At 30.8% G+C, this 20,266-nt stretch overlaps 1 protein-coding gene and 1 long non-coding RNA gene across 4 annotated transcripts in view; both read right to left on the bottom strand.

The window, feature by feature from the left end:
• Positions 1–17,444, bottom strand: part of LOC142226779 (bridge-like lipid transfer protein family member 3B) — a 156,952-nt gene extending 139,508 nt beyond the window's left edge. For all 3 annotated transcript variants that reach the window (XM_075296983.1, XM_075296984.1, XM_075296985.1), the window contains exon 1: positions 16,999–17,444. In XM_075296983.1, the coding sequence (XP_075153098.1) occupies positions 16,999–17,042 (44 nt within the window). In that variant the 5' untranslated portion in view covers positions 17,043–17,444. The remainder of the gene's footprint in view (positions 1–16,998) is intronic.
• A 2,332-nt stretch (positions 17,445–19,776) lies between these two features.
• On the bottom strand, positions 19,777–20,153 carry LOC142225632 (uncharacterized). The gene is made up of 2 exons (XR_012719348.1): positions 20,047–20,153; positions 19,777–19,979 (listed from the first exon to the last, which is right to left on the bottom strand). It is a non-coding gene; the product is annotated as an uncharacterized LOC142225632 (long non-coding RNA).
• Positions 20,154–20,266: the final 113 nt, after the last annotated feature.

The following is a 20,266-nucleotide window of genomic DNA, read 5'->3' as shown; positions in this document are numbered from 1 at the left end:
GGAAAATACAATTTTTAAGCACAAAATACAATTTTAAAGTACAAAAAAAGGATTTCTCACTAAATTTCAACAAAAATTCCATTGGAAGATTATTGTCAAAAGCTTCTTTAGACCGAATTTTAAAGAAAATAAAATGTTGTTTGTCAACTCCTAAATTTTAAATATTATCTTTTTTTAGTTTTTTAGACTACCGAAGTACTGTAATCGCGATTGCCACAGCTGTACTTCATGGTACTGTCTGTTGATGTATTTTTAAATTTTCTGTAGATCAATAAAAATAAATTTTTACAAACTTTTCTAAAGAAACACAATTTTGCCAAATCTTTATATAGAAATAAAATTTTGACAACATTTTATATAGAAATAAAATTTTGACAAAATTTTCTATAGAAATAAAATTTTGACAAAATTTTCTATAGAAATAAAATTTTGACAAAATTTTCTATTGAAATAAATTTTTGACGAAAATCTCTATAAAAATAAAATTTTGATAAAATTGTATATAGGAATAAAATTTGACAAAAATGTTCTTTAGAAATACAATTTTGACAACATTTTCTATAGAAATAAAATTTTGACAAAATTTTCTAAAAAAATAATATTTTGACAAAATCTTCTAAAGAAATAAAATTTTGACAAAATTTTCTAAAGAAACAACATTTTGACAAAATTTTCTTCAGAAATAAAATTTTGACAAAATTTTCTATAGAATTAAAATTTTGACAAAATTTTCTATAGAAATAACATTTTGACAAAATTTTCTATAGAAATAAAATTTAAACAAAATTTTCTATAGAAATAAAATTTTGACAAAGTTTTCTATAGAAATAAAATTTTGACAAAATTTTCTATAGTAAGAAAATTTTAAAAAATTTTCTATAGAAATAAAATTTTGACAAAATTTTCTTTAGAAATAAAATTTTGACAAAATTGTCTATAGAAACAAAATTTTGACACAATTTTCTATAGAAATAAAATTTTGTATTGAAATAAATTTTGGACTAAAATCTCTATAAAAATAAAATTTTGACAAAATTTTCTATAGAAATAAAATTTTGACAAAATTTTCTATAGAAATAAAATTTTGACAAAATTTTCTATAGAAATAAAATTTTGACAAAATTTTCTTTAGAAATAAAATTTTGACAAAATTGTCTATAGAAATAAAATGTTGACAAAATTTTCGTTAGAAATAAAATTTTGACAAAATTTTCGTTAGAAATAAAATTTTGACAAAATTTTCGTTAGAAATAAAATTTTGACAAAATTTTCGTTAGAAATAAAATTTTAACAAAATTTTCTATAGAAATAAAATTTTGACAAAATTTTCTATAGAAATAAAATTTTGACAAAGTTTTCTATAGAAATAAAATTTTGACAAAATTTTCTATAGAAATAAAATTTTGACAAAATTTTCTATAGAAATAAAATTTTGACAAAATTTTCTTTAGACTACCGTAGTATTATAATAAGGGAAGCCACGTCTGTACTTCATGGTACTACATAAATTTTCTGTAGATAAATAAAAATACATTTTTGACAAACTTTTCTAAAGAAATAACATTTTGAAATATTTTTCTATAGAAATAAAATTTTGAAAAAATTTTCTATAGAAATAAAATTTTGACAAAATTTTCTATAGAAATAAAATTTTGACAAAATTTTCTATAGAAATAAAATTTTGACAAAATTTTCTATAGAAATAAAATTTTGACAAAATTGTGTATTGAAATAAATTTTTGACTAAAATCTCTATAGAAATAAAATTTTTACAAAATTTTCTATAGAAATAAAATTTTGACAAAATTTTCTATAGAAATAAAACTTGACTTGCTTTTTTCAACTAAAACTTTCTTGAAATTCTATAAAATCGTGTTTTTTTTGGCAGCAGTTTTTTGGTCTTCTTCGGGTTCCGCTTGACAATAGCCCAATATTTCTTAATTAGGCGGAGCTCTGGCGTGTTGGGAGGGTTCTGGTCCTTGGGAACCACCTGCACGTTGTTGGCGGCGTACCACTACATGGCCTTTTTACCGTAATGGCAAGATGCCAAATCCGGTGTTTCTTCAGGAAAGGCAGCAGACGTTTATTCAAACACTCTTTCACGTAAATTTCTTGGTTGACAGTCCCGGAAGCTATGAAAATGCTGCTTTTCAAGCCACAGGTACAGATGGCTTGCCAAACCAGATATTTCTTTGCGAACTTTGACAGTTTTATGTGCTTGAAAATATCTGCTACCTTTCACCTTCCTTTTGCCGTATAAAATTCCTGTCCCGGAAGCTGATAGTAGTCGGCTTTGACGTAGGTTTAGTCGTCCATTACCACGCAGTCAAACTTCGTCAGCATCGTCGTGTACAGCCTCCGGGATCGCGCTTTGGCCGTCGTATTTTGTTAATCATCGCGATTTGGAGTCACTACCTTCTTATAAGTCGATAGTCCGGCTCGTTTTTTGGCTCGATGCACGGTTGTAGACGATACACCCAGCTTATTTGCGGCATCTCGGATAGAGAGGTTAGGGTTTCGCTTGAAACTACCGGCAACTCTCTTTGTCGTCTCAGCGGCTTCAGGTTTTCGATTTCCCCCCGATACAGACTTCCTGGCTGTCGACAAACGTTATCCAAACACTTTAATTACATTTGTAACGGTTGATTTGGCAACTTTTAGCGATTTTGCCAGCTTTGCGTGCGAGTAGCTCGGATTTTCGCGATGCGCGAGCAAAATTTTGATACGCTGCTCTTCTTGCTTGGACGGCATTTTGACAACTGAAGAGTGAATTCCAAAATCAAAATAGGAGCAACATTCTACACACACACCTTCAAAATGAGGGGTGTTCAGGTTTTTTAAATGCAAAATTGAAAGAAATACGTCAAGTTTATATTGACCAAATTTTGACCGTATCACCCTTTAATATAAAAATATTTTGTCAAAACTATTGTACCATAAATCTGATATCGGCTCAAAAATATCTACACAAAAGGTACTAAATATTTCGCGGGGGTACTACGGTACTGACTAGGACAGCCAGTACCGTAGTATCCCCTTGTTTTCGTGTTTTGTCATGAAACGAATTGACTAATATGCTGCCCGTCAAAAGACGATCATAAGGGAAGGGCATGAATAAAAAGAAAAAAAACAAAACAAGCTGTCAGTATGTACTCTTCCAACTTCCTGACTCTAAAGACAAATTTATATAAGTATAGAGTTTAGAAACTTCAAATATTTCCCCTCACCCGCCGCCCGAGCATTGCATTTATTCTCTGTGTTTTGTTTTTTTTTTTTAAGTTTTTGACACTTTGTATAAACATTGGCAGAAACAAAAATATAACAAAAGTAACTAAACCGAATACTAATGGCAAAAGGAAAATTGAAAAAATATAAACAAAAGAATTGTGAAAAGTTTTACGTTAACAACTTTTCATCTTCACTTTTGTAACAAACTTGTTATTGTTGGTGTTGTTATTGTGTGCGTTTGCTCTTTCTGTTGTTGATAGGGCAGCAATGAATGCTGCTACTGGTTGCGCTATTTCTCTTCTCTTGGTTAGCAACATCTGTTGGATAGCTGCTATTGTTGTTCTTTACTAAAGTTTAAACCAAGTTCTAAGTGCTATTCTGTAAATGGTATTCCTGGTTAATGGTTGGTTGTTCGTTTGAAGGTATTGAGAGTCCACTTAATAGTTTCCAACTCATTACCGCCTACATTGGAATATAAGGTTAGCAAGTATTCGTTAGTTTTTTGAACAAAATTCAATACTTTTTATTTTTATTTTTTTTATTTTAGTTTTTTTTTAGAATTAATTTTCCAAATACGAAAATCTTAAAGAGGTAAAGTGAATTGATATTTTCTAGAATGATGGAGGGCATACGAGAGTTGTCTTTTATATTTCGAGAACAAAAACAAATATTAATAATCGAACATTGCTTTAACGTTTTTCAAAATATTCCCCATTAAGATCTATACATGTTGTCGAAGCTCTTTTGCCACTCTGATTGAGGTATCTCCGAAACATGCATTCTGAACGTACACTTAAAAAAAATTAATAGGATCCAATTATTTTGATCTCCCCTTAAAGATTTTGGTATTAAATCCGAGCCATGTAGCTTTAAATCTGGGATCAAAAAATTTAACATTAGGATACAACTCCTATTTATGGATTGTCATTCTCTTTTTGCAATATATTTATGAAGCTATTCATGTACAAAACAAATGCCACTTTAAAAATCCAAATTATAACAGACTAGCGTAAACCGGCACGCTTCTCTGCTCCTTCCGAAGCGTATTTTTAGAAACATTTTGCGTTAACTTAGTCAACCATATCCTTCGTGCTGAAAACAAATTCGAAAAGATTTGAATTGTTTCAAACAAATCGGACTACTTGATATTTCGTTTATAGGTACAAATATGGCGGATATGCATATGTAAAACGGTTCGTCTTTCAAAATGTCGGGGAGAGGGTGTAGCCTTTCCACCAAATTTTTTAAATAATGTTCTGTATTCAAGTAGTTGGACAATCTTGTATATTTCTTGTGAATTTTAAGTGTGGTTTGTCAAGGAAAGGTATCCTTCTCCTCAACATACCTGAAAATTAAGCACTATATTATAATAACATACAAAGAGTTATGGTTTCCTATCCAATAAATAAAGCAAAAGTAATGTTGGACATGGAGAACATCCCTTTCCCGAACATATACCGGAAAATTTCAAGTAGATCGGAGAAGTTTAAATTTTGCTCTATTGTTTTAAAGGGACGTCACTTTCCCCGATACAATATCGACAAACACCGAAATGAATAGCACCCTTAAACTTCCCTGAAAATTCTTGAAACTTTCCTTCAAATGTGGGGCAAGGAAGCTTGCCTCCCCGTTCATAACCTTTCCCCACTGCCTTTGTAAATTTCAAGAAAACTTAAGAAGTTTTGTTTTGTTTTAGAGGAGGTCCTCCTCCCCGACCAAATATCGAAAAGTGATGTAGCGTATCTTTTGTAAACGTCCCAGAAAATGTCAAGCAAATTATAAGCCCAAAATTCAAAAAACATGGGCGGCCCCTCTTCCGTCCAAATATCACAAAATCAGGTATCAAATATTAATATCGTAATTTCTCCCCAGTCCTCTGTAAATTTCAAGTAACTTGGTAAAGTTTAATTGTTTCTCTGCATGAACTTAAGAGAAGTGGATGTCTCCCTATGCCCTTTTATTTTTCCCCAACCAAATATTAAAAAATCAGGAACCTGATATAAGTGTCATAATCTCACCCATTTTTTCCGTAAAATTTCAGTCGGGGGAGTTAAGTTTGGTTTTCACTTTAAAAAAAAGTCGGGCAAAGGGGAGGCCCCTCTCCGCGACCAAATATCAAAAAAATAATGTAGCGGATCTTTGTCTAGATGCCAACCCCAACCTTCAATGAAAATATCAAGCAAATCGGTCAACTTTGGACCAATTTTCAAAAAGTCCGACAAAGGGGAGGTCCCCCTCCCCGTCCACATATGAACCCATCAGGTACCCCATATTAATTTCATAACCTCACCGCATGTTTCACTTTCACTGTACTTTAAAAAAAGGCGAACAAAGGGGTGGTCCCATCCGCCAGCAAATATCGAAATATAATGTAGCGGATCTTTGTCTAGATTCCAAACCCAACCTTCAATTAAAATTTCAATCAAATCGGTCAACTTTGGTCCAATTTTCAAAAAGTCCGACAGAGGGGAGGTCCCCCTCCCCGTCCACATATGAGCCCATCAGGTACCCCATATTAATTTCATAACCTCACCGCATGTTTCACTTTCACTGTACTTAAAAAAAAGTCAGGCAAAGAGTAGGCGCCCCTCCGCGACCAAATATCGAAAAATAATGTAGCGGATCTTTGTCTAGATGCCAACCCCAAACTTCAATGAAAATTTCAAGCAAATCGGTCAACTTTGGTCCAATTTTCCGACAAAGGGGAGGTCCCCCTCCGCGACCAAGTGTCAAAAAAGGGGATACCCTATTTTCACCACATGAGCGCCCCCTATGATCTCTGAAAGTTTCTAGTAAATCGGTTCAGCCGTTTCCGAGCCTACCCGGAGCATGTTTTCCTAATTACAAAAAGAAAAAACTTTAAACCAACCATACAAAATCCTCAATAAAAATCTTAGCCTATATTTGAACCTTTTTTTTAAATTAAAACATTCAATATTTCAGTTAATTGAAGGACGATTTCTATAAATCAATGTTTCAATGTTTTTCGTTACTTTAATGGAAATTTGTCTGAGTTCAAAGAGGGGCCCAAATGTCCACAATGTGTGTCCTAAATTTAATAAGAAAACATTTTGAAACAAAGGTCATAAACTTTCTTTTAATAAAAAAATCATTATTTTAAAGAAATTTGTCCTCAATATTGTGAAAATTGCGCATCCTAGAATTTAGTTTGAGTAATCTTTAATAACACGTAAATATTTTTTTCAGTGGATCAACAGCTTCTTCAGATGTCGAAAAAGGTTGAACTAGCATTTTATTTTTTACTTATGGGAATAAAAAAGTCATCCGGTGCCAAGTCGGAACTATACGGGGAGTGGAGTTCTCGATGTTTTGAGTATTCAAAAATGCAGTCTAAATTTACTGTTTACTGCGTGTTCTAGTCCAGTTTCTCCGAAAAAAAGGCGATAATTTGCTTGTAAGTGATTCTTGCTAGATCAACTTTTGTTGGATCTGGCTCATCTTTAAACACCAGCATAAATCCACGATTCATCATCTATCACGATGTCATAGATTTGCGATCGTATTTTTGGAGCATTTATTTCGACCAATCAACACGAGCCTGTTTTGATCGATTGACAAATTGTGTGGGATCCAACGCGAAAAAATTTTAGTGTTACCAAAAGTTCTTGCAATATTGAATAATGTCCCATTAATACCTAAGGTTGTCTCAATCTTACGATAGGTCACATGAATGGTTTCCGGACCAACAACTGATTTTGGACGACCTTCACGAAATTTGTGTTGGAGTGAACTACGACCTCGGTTAAATTCATCATACCATCGAGAAACACTGGCCTTTGACGGGGCTTCATCGCCAAAAATTTAAATAAGTTCATCGATGCACTGTTGTTGAGTTAATCCACTTCAAAAATGTTAAATAAAAAATATTCGCACGAAAATGTTCAGGATTGAATTCCATTTCTTAGGCGAGATGAATCTTTTATGTTGCCGTAAACAACACAAATAGCGTTCGTATATCAAAACTTTCTGAGTACGTATAATCTCAAAAATGTCAAGCTTTACGATATAGCTGGCAGTTGGCAGACTGCAATACTAGAGTTGCCCAAGTCTGAAATATAAAAAAGCAACCCTCGTAGTTTACACATTTTCTGGTTTCATATCAATCACAAGGTGAAGTCAGATAATAAGGTGAAGTCAGAAAGACTGAGAGCAGACGATTCAGGGTTTGGTGATAGACCAACTCTGGGACTTTCCCACTCAAAGTTATATCCCATATAAAACCGGCTTGGAGCCAATTGAAAATCAAAAACTTACGCCTACGGGTCAAATGTTAGTGTAGTCCGACCACCATAGTTTCAGGCCTGACCTTACAAGGTCGACTCAAATCCTAACTTATTCATAATTTTAAACTGACACAAAGTAAGAAGTACACTGGCATAACTTTTGGATACAGGACCCCTCAAAATATTATGAATTAACAATAACTTTGGAATGACACTATCATTTGGGCAAAAATACAATGAGGGAAAAAGTAGTGTAACACCAAGAAAACTTATATTTTCCAAAACGCAATCGCCATAATCGTCAGCACTCGGGCCATCCTGATCTTTTCAGTTTAAACACCGAACTGAGTCTGTGCAACAGGTTCCAAATGTTTTGTCTTTCCCGTAGTTTGGTATTGATTACGAGCCAAAGAAGCAAATAATTTATTTACACTTCACACAAAATTTTTTTTTTTCTGTTTCAATCACGAAATTAATTGATTCAATTAATTTTTTAATTGAAATGACTTCAATCACAAAAATTATAGTATCAATTAAAAAATTAATTGAAGGTCAATTAAACAATTATTTGATCTAATTAAAAAATTTATTTATACTATTAATTTTTGTGATTGATTTTTGTTTCAATTAAAAAATTTTTTGAATCAATTAAATTTTTAATTGAATATTTTTTAAAACTCAATTAAAATTTTAATTGGAAAAATGTTCGTGAAATTTTTTTTCTGTGTTAAAGCAATTCATTGCTTCATAAGTTTAATATACTTTATACTATAACACAAATCCTATTTCGTTTTCTCAGTTTCCTCCCTGTTTTCTTCAAATTATATCGAAGACCTTTATGAAAGTGTTAACCACAAATGAAAATTCCAAAATCAAACTCGACTTCAAGTACAAATTATGTACTGTTTCTCTTAAAGCTTTGAAAGGCATTTCATCTTTCAATAATACGATTTCAATAATATTAAAGATTTATTTTATGTAAATCTGGCCATTTTTAAGTCGATTCTCCCATTTCTCCATCGAAAAGTTTATCGGCTTTTGATAAAAAAGAAAACTTTTTGTCAGAGAAATGCAAAACTCGCATTCATATTTTAAGGGACAAAAAATCTTTGTACTCACGAAAATATTATTTTCAGTGCGATTGAACTGAAACAGATAGGCTAAGAGTCAAAGCGACTCGATATCAATTTACTCATGTCACATTGTATAAAAATAAATCGACTGGAATTCTTATCATCTAAATTATGACGTAGTCTCAGTGAGGCCCAGTTTTTTTTTTTTTTTTTTTTTGTTTTGTAGAACATCGATTTATTGTTAGACCATTACAGATGAGACACTAGTATAGCAAAAAATTATAAGTCAAAAGAAAAACTAAGACATTTTTTAATGCTGTTATTTTTACATATTTTTTTATTTCGAACTTATGGTGACATTAAAATAAAATAAAAAAAAATAAAAATAAAAACTTTTTGTCAGAGAAACGCAAAACTCGCATTCATATTTTAAGGGGCATAAAATCTTTGTACTCACGAAAATATTTTTTTCAGTGCGATTAAACTGCGATAGACTAACACTAACTACTCATGTCACATTGTACAAAAATAAATCGACTGCAATTCTTACCAACTAAATTATGACATAGTCTCAGTGAGGCCCAGTTGTTTTTCGATTTATTGTTATAGACCATTGCAGGTGAGACATTAGTATATATAGCTAAAAATTATAAATCGAAAGAAAAAATTAAGAAATTGTTTAATGCTGTTATTTTTTACAAATTTTTCCATCATTATTTTGTTATTTCTATCTTATGGTGACATCTTCCAATTCAGACAGATGACAATACCAAGCAATTTTGCTGATTCCGTCATCAGCTATTAAACGCATTATGGCGTAAATCCTTTTTTAATGTTCTTCTACCAATATTTGAACAAATGCATAAACAACAAAAGACAAAACGGAAAATATCACAGACACGGTGGCGCATGAGGAATAGAAATATTCAACATCACTCATACGTTATAAGGACATCAATTGCACACACACTCATATAAACTCACATAGATCTAATAAAACTTTGACGACAATCGCATTTAATGTAGAGCAAAAAAACTTTACGAGTATATATGGGGATTCAACACAAAACAAAAAAACAAACAAACTCAAGAGAATAGCCATACCAATACACACCCACACACACTATTAACTTAACATTAACGTTAAGACAAACTTTACACTCTTTCCTCTCCACCAACACCATACACATATGCTAGAGAGTGATTGAGTAAACAGAACCCAAATGAGACAAGAGAAAACTCAAAAGATAAAATAAATGTCAATATGAATCATCTATACATACGGTGAATGATTAGGAAAAATGAGCCACAACATAAGCTCTCTAGACGTAGTTAACGCAAAACGTATCTAAACACAAAACAAAAATAACAAATAACTGATATGTGAAACTTTGTGGCCACATTAGTGAGATGCGTTTGAGTAAGAAAAAGGGTTGCCAGAATAGGGCTTTAATTCATTAACTTGTTGTATGATGGTTAGCTTTTATATTGCGTCTATGACATCATGACAGGTGATGAATCGTGAATTTACTCATACGAGCCCGACTGTATGCGTGTTTCAAGATGAGCCAAATCCAACAAAAATTGCTCGTGCCCGAATCACTTTCAAGCAAATGATCGCCTGTATTTTTTCTGAAAAACAGGACATGTCGCAATCGTACCAGTAGAATAAGGCAGGACATTCAATTCTGAGTAGTTTACAAACATTTGTTTGTCAATTGTATTCCAAGAAAACTGGAAAAACAACCTCCAAAGATGGATCACTCTTCATCAGGACAATGCTAGCTCTCACACAGCGGATCATACAACTGAATTTTTTAGCACTCAAAACATTGATTTAAAGGGCCATCTACCGTATAGTCGTGACTTGAAACCGAATGACTTCTTTTTATTCCCGTACGCAAAATATAAAGTTTTTCAATACCTGGAGGTACATCAATCAAAGTGACACAAGCGCTTGGTTCAAAAGCATACAAAAGTGTATAGATCTTTATGGGGAATATTTTGAAAAGCAATAAAGCTACATTCAAAAAAAGTGAACTCTCTATTTCACTAAAGCCAATTTAACTTTATTTTAGTTCGTGGAATTATTATGTTTGGAGAAAGTTTCCTTTACTCTAATAATTTTTTGCGTACGTTATTTAAATTAATTAAAATCCAGGAAAAAAAATATAGACAAATGAAGCATAAAGATTAACTAAATTCGTGTCTTCCACAAAATAATTCAGTATTTCTTTTAATTTGCAAATTTTTTTACAAATGCGTTCATCATGAACTTCGTATGTCACTAAGGACATTCTTGCAATTTTGAACTCCATTTTTTGCTTCAAACTACAAATTTTTCTTTAACAAGTGAGAATACTTAATTCTGTCTAATAAATTTTCTTGAATTTGTCGAAAAATATTTACTTATTTTAATGACATCGGCGTGATGCCAGCGTTTGTAATACTGTTTAGTTAAAATTTTCTAAAAATATTCAAAATTTTCTAAAATTAACCGAAAGTTTTCTTCCTGGAGAGTTCACTGTTTTTTTCAGTGTATGTTCGATTATTAATCTTTGTTTTTGTTCTCTAATCACAGTTGGTAGAATTCTACCAAAAATGTTAGATTTTTTACTGTTTGGTAGATTTGTAAAATTCTTGATGATTTGGTACGTTTTAAGAAACTTTCCTCTCCTACTACGAGGTATTTCAATTCTTAATATTAATAAAATTTTGCCAAAATAAAAATAAAATTTTGACAAAAATTTCTATAGAAATAAGATGTTGACGAAATTATCTATTGAAATAAAGTTTTTACGACATTTTATATCGAAATAAAATTTTGACAACTTATTCTATAGAAATAAAATTTTTAAAAAATTTTCTATAGCACTAAAATTTTGACAACATTTTCTATAGAAATAAAATTTTGACAACATTTTCTATAGAAATAAAATTTTGACCACATTTTCTATCGAAATAAAATTTTGACAAAATTTTCTATAGAAATAAAATATTGACAAAATGTTCTATAGAAATAAAATTTTGAAAAAATTTTCTATAGCAGTAAAATTTTGACAATAGTTTCTATAGAAATAAATTTTTGACAAAATTTTCTATAGAAATAAGACATTGACGAAATTATCTATAGAAATAAAATTTTGACAACATTTTCTATCGAAATAAAATTTTGACAAAATTTTCTATAGAAATAAAATTTTGACAAAATTTTCTATAGAAATAAAATTTTGACAAAATTTTCTATAGAAATAAAATTGTGACAAAATTTTCTATAGAAATAAAATTGTGACAAAATTTTCTATAGAAATAAAATTTTGACAAAATTTTCTATAGAAAAAAAAAATTTGAGAAAATTTTCTATACACAGAAAAAAATTTCACGAAAATTTTTCCAATTAAAATTTTAATTGAGTTTAAAAAATATTCACTTAACAATTTAATTTATTCAGCAAATTTGTTTAATTGAAGCAAAAATCAATCACAAAAATGAATAGTATCAATTAATTTTTTAATTGGATCAATTAATTTTTTAATTGACCTTCAATTAATTTTTTAATTGATACTATCATTTCTGTGATTGAATACATTTCAATTAAAAATTAATTGGATCAATTAATTTCGTGATTGAACCAGAAATTTTTTTTTGTGTGTAGAAATAAAATTTTTACAAAATTTTCTATAGCAATAAAATTTTGACAACATTTTCTAAAGAAATTAAATTTTTACAACATTTTCTATCGAAATAATATTTTTACAAAATTTTCTTTGGAAATGAAATGTTGATAACATTTTGTGTAGAAATAAATTTTTGACAAAATTTTCTATAGAAATAAATTTTTTACAAAAGTTTCTATAGCAATAAAATTTTGACAACATTTTCAATAGTAATTAAATTTTGACATTTTCTATAGAAATAAAATTTTGACCACATTTTCTATTGAAATAATATTTTTACAAAATTTTCTATAGAAATAAAATATTGACGAAATTATCTATAGAAATAAAATTTTGACATCATTTTCTATCGAAATAAAATTTTGACAACTTTTTCTATAGAAATAAATTTTTTACAAAATTTTCTATAGCAATAAAATTTTGACAACATTTTCAATAGTAATTAAATTTTCACATTTTCTATAGAAATAAAATTTTGACCACATTTTCTATTGAAATAATATTTTCACAAAATTTTCTATAGAAATAAAATATTGACAAAATTTTCTATAGCAATAAAATTTTGACATTTTCTATAGAAATAAATTTTTGACAAAATTTTCTATAGAAATAAAATTTTGACAAAATTTTCTATAGCAATAAAATTTTGACAACATTTTCTATAGCAATAAAATTTTGACAACATTTTCTATAGAAATAAATTTTAGACAAAATTTTCTAAAGAAATAAAATTTTGACAAAATTTTCTGTAGAAATAAAATTTTGACAAAATTTTCTGTAGAAATAAACCTTAAAAATTTTCTATCGAAATAAAATTTGAGAACATTTTCGACAAAATTTTTAATAGAAATAAAATTAAAATTTACAAAATTTGGGGTTTTTAATTTGGTAGATTTGTGTTACAATTTTCTTCAAATTTTGGTAAATTATCTTTGGCACGAGTGGCAACCATGTCTCTAATCCCGAAACAAAAAAGCAACCCTCGTATTCCAAATATTATATTCCCCCTTAGTTGTATACAGCTAAAAAAAATTCTTTGGCAACTCTGTTTAAGAAAACCATTTCGAGAGTCTACAAAAATGTGAGCACTATATGCAAACGGAAGTAAATCAAAGCCTCACTTACAAGGAGACATTTACCGTTACGCATACAATTTGCTGGCAAGCATAAACAACCTGTGGTTTTGTTTGCATGTGTGTGGCGAGCTAATGTTGGCCTATTGTGGGAGGAGAATAAGTCAACTCATTATAAGAGAGAAAGGTAGTATTTGTTTTTTTGTGTTTCTTTAAAGTTATATTAGACCTCGGTCAAGAATGAGAACTAAACGTAATAAAGTATATTTTTCTGGAAACCCCCCATTTCGACACAAAAACCAAACCTGACAAAAAAAAATTCTAGCGAAGAATTATTCAAAGCAGAATAGTAAACACCAAAAACAAAATGAATGATAGCAAAAAACAAAAAGCAAGTGAAATGTTTCACCTGTATTTGTTCGCCTGGCTGCGTTGTGTTTCTGCTATCTAGCAACTCTCGTTTAAAATTCCCAAAAGTCATGGTGTATTAGCTGCCAACAGCAGATTAAACAACGCTGAGGCTGGGATCCCACCGAGCTTTTCTATAGAATAGGATAGTAACTGAAAAATTTACATGTCGGAGGTATGCGAAAGAAACGAAATTAACATTCTCTGTAACAATAAAGCCCCAGTTGAGAAGGCAACACAACACGATATTTTAATTTAAATTTACTTTCATTTTTCATAAAAGGATGTGGCTTTTTGGACCCTGGATAAATGTTTGGTTAACGAATTGTATATGATAAATGTGTATAAAGCATCAATTTATGTCTTTGGCTTTGTGCAGGTGTTTGCTGGAACTTGTTGGAAGCTTGCTATTATGAAGTTCTGTGGAGAATTATGAACATATGAAGGACTATAAATTCTATTATAAGATATTGGGATGAATTGAATGTTAATTAGGTTTCGTTGTAGTTTCACATTACGTCACATATAATTATGTGTGAAGGGTCAAAAGTCGTTCGCAACCGATTGTTTTAAGCATGCGAAAAAAAGAGAACATTAAATTGTCATGTAATTTGATGTTAGATTCTCTATATGGGAAAGATAAATTCCTGACACGTATATGAGGGATCATAAAAGAATAGATTGTCCCAAATTTAAACAAAATTGTCTCATAAATAAGGGCTGCTATTGACAAATATGCAATTAAGATTAACATTTGTGCTGTTTTTGGAATTTTACGAACATTTTCGTCCACTTTAGGATATATCGAACTTTTTGGTGTTCGGTCGAAGCGGGAATCGAATCCACGGACTTGCGTGCAAGGTGGGCATGTTAACCATTGCACCACGGTGGCTCCTGTGATGGGTGGTGGATGTTCACATACTGAAGCGTTATCATCAAAAACTGCACGCAGAGAAGATCACCTCAAGAGTAAAATGTTAGTTTTAGACAGGGAATAGGGAACATGTTTGTCACAAAAATTTTGTTTTCTCGCCAAAAATATACAGGGTTGTCGAAATCAGAGACATAATTTCTCAGAAAATAATATGGTTGCGACAAACATGTTACATGATACCCGTCCAAAAATAACAGTTTGCTCTTAAAACATGGGCGTGAATTCTCTTTCATATTTCAGTTCAAATTTTACCTTTTTCGTTATAAGTCTATTTTTGGTCTGAATTTGTTGAGTATCGGTCCATGTTTTGGTATAGTCCCCATATAGACCGATCTCCCGATTTTACTTCTTGGGCTTCTTAACACCCCAATTCGTATTCTATTTGAATTAAATTCAAAATCTAGAGGTATTTAAGGTTAATAGACAAGAAGGCCGAATATGGTGTGAATCGATTCCGATTTGAGTTATTTAGCGTCTATACACCTCCATTTTTATCCGGTTTGCCTGAATTTGGAAATTTTAGGTCAATAAACAAGTTTGCCAAAGATATTTTGTATCGGTCCATGTTTTGGTATAGTCCCCATATGGACCGATTGGGATTGTAGACACTCCAATTTTTATTCAATTTGCATGAAATTTGAAATCTAGAGGTATTTTAAGTCAATAAACAAGTGTACCGAATATGGTGTGAATGGATCCATGTATAGTTGTAGGTTCTATATAGACCGATCTCCCGATTTGACTTCTTGCGCATGAAGATACCGCAATTCTTATTCGATTTGTCTGAAATTCCAAATTCAGATGTATTCCAGGGACATAAACACGTGTTCCGAATACAGTGTGTGCCGGTTCATGTGTTGATTAGGTTTTCTTGTATACTCAGTCGAGATGTTTAAGATTAATTTAAAACTCAAAACAAAAATGTTTTTTTAATCTGAAATCCGATGTAGTCCCCAAATGTAGACTCTTCAAATTTAACTTCTTTAAATCTTAATCTTCTTTGTATCTAACTGAACTGGTGTGCTTGGGAGAGTATCTGTTATCAAATCCCTCTGAAACATATTTTCAAGTACCCCACTACGAAGAAGAGTTTTCAAAGAAAACTATTTTAATTTGGGTGTTTAAGATTTGACCCGGCCGAACTTAAAGCTGTATATAATCGTTTTGATTATGAAATTAGTTTAATTATAGTAAATTTTGTGTTATGAAGGTGAATGAGTAATTTTTTCATCAACTAATTATTTTTTCTTCAAGTAAACAGCGAAGCGACCTAAACGATCACAAAACCTAGTACAGCCTTGTGTAGGTTTACCCTACTCCAGGTCGTCGATTGGGATAACACCCAGTCGAAGAGTGTGCAACAAACCAAATTTTCCAGAATGAGTACATTTTACCGAAATTTTTCCGTATTTAACTTCATATATCGCTAAACATTTAACAATTGTTACTTTAATTTTTTCCTTTAAAATTTTAAATTTTCTTAAAAGACAAAAAAAAAATATTTTTTAATAATTTCTGTCCAATTAGACAAAATGTATTAACTTATTTTGTTTTGGTTTACAATTAGCTAAAATTTTCTAAAATAAACCTAAGTTTTCTTTCAAGTGGGTTCACTTTGTTTTGGGCGTGTGTTCTTAAAGCAAATCATTTATAAGGGAATGCAGATATCTATCATGTGATATATTATTTTTTTAATGTTAAAATGTTAATTTGAATTGCATTGGCAAAATGTTTGAATCATCCGGGTTATCTTAATAATGAATATTTGTATTCACACCCTTTCTTTGCTGATAATGGTGGCAAGTGAAGTGCACAATAACTCAGAGTTCTTTCGCCCATGAGTTCTTTCCTGTGTTGACCTTACAACTGCCCATCATCTCTCCCTTTTGCCCAAAAATCTCATTCATTCCCCACTATTGGAAATAAAAGCTGTTTGTCATATAATGCCATGCCATGTATTGTTGTTGATGTGTTTTACTTCTTGAGTTTGCATTGAGAGCACCCATACAGGCTTATACGCCGATAAGTGATATGTTGTTTTTTTTTTCGTACTCAGATATAATGAGAGAAGAATGAGAAAGAGAGAGAGAAAAATCAATTATTTTCTGCAATATTGTATTGGCTCATAACAACAACGACATGAATGCGATTGGAGCTAGAACAACAAAGATACAAGAAATTAACGACGGAAAGAGGGAGGGATGTACTAGCTTGAGCTCAATTAGTATAAACAATAAGAGCCGTATTAAAAAGTATGCAAATAAACAGAAATTCTAGTTTTACCTGTAAATTTAGCTTGAATTTTAGTTGGCAGATGATATTGTTATTCTTTGAAAAACATTAATATTTTCGTTTACTTACATTGAAAGATGTTTCAGCAATTGATTTTTAATGAGAGAAACCATTGTTTCCGCTGTTATTCAAGTTTACTCAGCTTGGTTGTTCTTTGGGATTATATGATTACTGCCTATTGTAAATTCACCATGAGAAGTCAATCTGTGTTTTTTTAGAGAAGCTTGAATAGGATGAGGAGGGAAATGCCACCAACCTCACAATATGCTCTTCCTATTGACTCAATATTTTTTATAAATTTTTAAGATATCTGTTTTTATTTTTATCTTTTGTTTTTATACTTTTCTTAAATGGTAAACAATGGATAAGTTAAGCACAACAATAATAGTAGGAAGAAATATCTGTTGTATGGTTTTCTATTGAAAATTTCTTTCGCTTTTTCATGTATCTTTACTCTTGTTTTCACATAACATCAAATGAAAGCAGAAAACACCAAAGACAATAAACTTGAGGAAGATAGGAAATTGGCTTGCGTCATACCAAATGTTGCATTTACCATATTAGTTCCATACATGTTTGTAATTTTGTATTTGTTTTTCGTTTATATTTTTTAAATGAAAAACTTAATTTTCTTAATGAAACAATGTTAAATTTTAGGCAACAACAAAACAATTACATTTTCCCCTTTTATAAATATTTATTTCGTGCACTTAATTTCTTTTTATTTGCATTTTAATGCTATGTCAATACTTGTCGTATACGCGTTTGGTTCGAGTATGAAACTAACACGGTAAATGGTTCGATCTCCTCAGTAGCCAATTTCCTATCTTCCTCAAGTTTATTGTCTTTGGAAAACACTACCAAAGACAATAAACTTGAGGAAGATAGGAAATTGGCTACTGAGGAGATCGAACCATTTACCGTGTTAGTTTCATACTCGAACCAAACGCGTATACGACAAGTATTGACATAGCATTAAAATGCAAATAAAAAGAAATTAAGTGCACGAAATAAATATTTATAAAAGGGGAAAATGTAATTGTTTTGTTGTTGCCTAAAATTTAACATTGTTTCATTAAGAAAATTAAGTTTTTCATTTAAAAAATATAAACGAAAAACAAATACAAAATTACAAACATGTATGGAACTAATATGGTAAATGCAACATTTGGTATGACGCAAGCCAATTTCCTATCTTCCTCAAGTTTATTGTCTTTGAACACTACTAGCCACACAAAACCAAAGACAATAAACTTGAGGAAGATAGGAAATTGGCTACTGAGGAGATCGAACCATTTACCGTGTTAGTTTCATACTCGAACCAAACGCGTATACGACAAGTATTGACATAGCATTAAAATGCAAATAAAAAGAAATTAAGTGCACGAAATAAATATTTATAAAAGGGGAAAATGTAATTGTTTTGTTGTTGCCTAAAATTTAACATTGTTTCATTAAGAAAATTAAGTTTTTCATTTAAAAAATATAAACGAAAAACAAATACAAAATTACAAACATGTATGGAACTAATATGGTAAATGCAACATTTGGTATGACGCAAGCCAATTTCCTATCTTCCTCAAGTTTATTGTCTTTGCACAAAACAAGAGATATACACTCTCACGCACACACACACGCACAAAAACTTGGGGTATTGGATACTCTTTGCTTTTCTTTTTTATTTATTTTGCATTATAAAATATTCTTTAGCTAAAAGAAACTTTTTGGATTGTAGAATTTTGTTAACGGAAATGCTTGGCTTTTACTTTAAGCCCCAAGGAAGATTATATTATTATGATTTTTCTATGGAAGTAACATTTTCTTTCCCTTTTTATACCCTTTTTATTACTACACTAATTTTTATTCAATTTTCTTTTTTTTTGTTTTTTGTCTCGTAAGTAAATATCCGATGCACGAACCACGACCGCTCTCTCTGAGTTCCAATACACAATTAATTCATTTCAACCAATATTGGGGCTCGCTTTGTTGGCAACCATCTGGATATAACAGCTGATTGTCAAAACCCCAGCACAGTGGGTACGATTTGTTACTGCCATACAATTGTAAGCCAACAATTTTAAGATAATATGAGTAGGATGATACTGTGTTCGTGTTTAGCCACCATAAATAAATGTGTAATAGCAGAAAAAAAAACTTAGAGGGGAATTATCTAGACCACATTGGTTTATTGTATTTAAAAAAATATTAAGAAAAGTAACCGTGAACAATTTGTTATTTTAATGCGAACTTAACACCAGTATTTGTATCTGTGTAATTAGAAAAATATATAGATAGACCTCCAGTGGTGAAAACTCCAACAATACGGTCTGTTGAGCGATATTTTATTTAGGTTAACGACCGGAACCAACATGAAATTATTAAATGTCATTAAAATAAGCAAATTGTTGAAAAGTACATATAAATGTCTGTTGTGGCAAATGCATTCGCAAAAATTTTACGAATTGACGTTTTTGACTTGTTATGCCTAATTAAAATTTGGCCAAATATAAATCGATTGTGTATGAGAAATGTTTTACGTCTTATTTTCATTCCATTACGACAATATATGTCCATAACCAAAGATGATATAGCCCCTGCCAACATTTTTTGAACTTGGGGGCGCTTCTGAGAATCCCCAGTACGTCGAAAACAATCATATACGATATCAAAAACTCGTCGGAAAAGCGCCGTCACTATTGAGAAGTTGTACCACGCCAAGTTACTACAAAAAGGTTTCGCATGAGTGCAATTATTAGGTGCCTTTATAGATCAATTTAGAACGACGCCAATAAGAGACCCTCCAAACAATCAGAAAAAGCACATTTTAAGATAGTGGTAAAAGAATCATTGTGGTCGAGTAAAACACGTTTGTTTAGATATTTATTAATTTGATTAATCATTTACAAATTCTTAAAAATATAACATTTATACCACTATCACATCACATTTAACATAATTTTTTGCATTAATGATGATGTAGAGTTACAAGTAGCGAGTTACATGTTGCAGCGTCTATCAGCCAGTGTTTGTATTCGATGGAGGCAGCGTGTCTGTAAAATATTTGAAAAACAATCACTTTATTCCATTTGGAAAATCAAAAATTGTTCACCAATATACCTTTCACAATTTTAAGCGTAAAATCTATGTTTTCAGAACTTTATTTTCGTTTTTATTTAAATAAATTATAACAAGCTGGTTGCGCTTGGCGTTTCACAAAAAATAAAATGGCTTTTGTAAAAGTAGTGATGGCAAAATACATGTATGAAGTACATTTTGTACTTTATGATATGCTGCCCCCCATCACAGTAGGATGGTTGTAGTGACATTTACGAGTCTG

Source organism: Haematobia irritans, chromosome 2 (assembly GCF_050003625.1).
Source record: "Haematobia irritans isolate KBUSLIRL chromosome 2, ASM5000362v1, whole genome shotgun sequence".
NCBI lineage: Eukaryota > Metazoa > Arthropoda > Insecta > Diptera > Muscidae > Haematobia > Haematobia irritans.
Note: the sequence above shows the minus strand (reverse complement) of the source record. Positions and strands in the feature narration are given on the sequence as shown.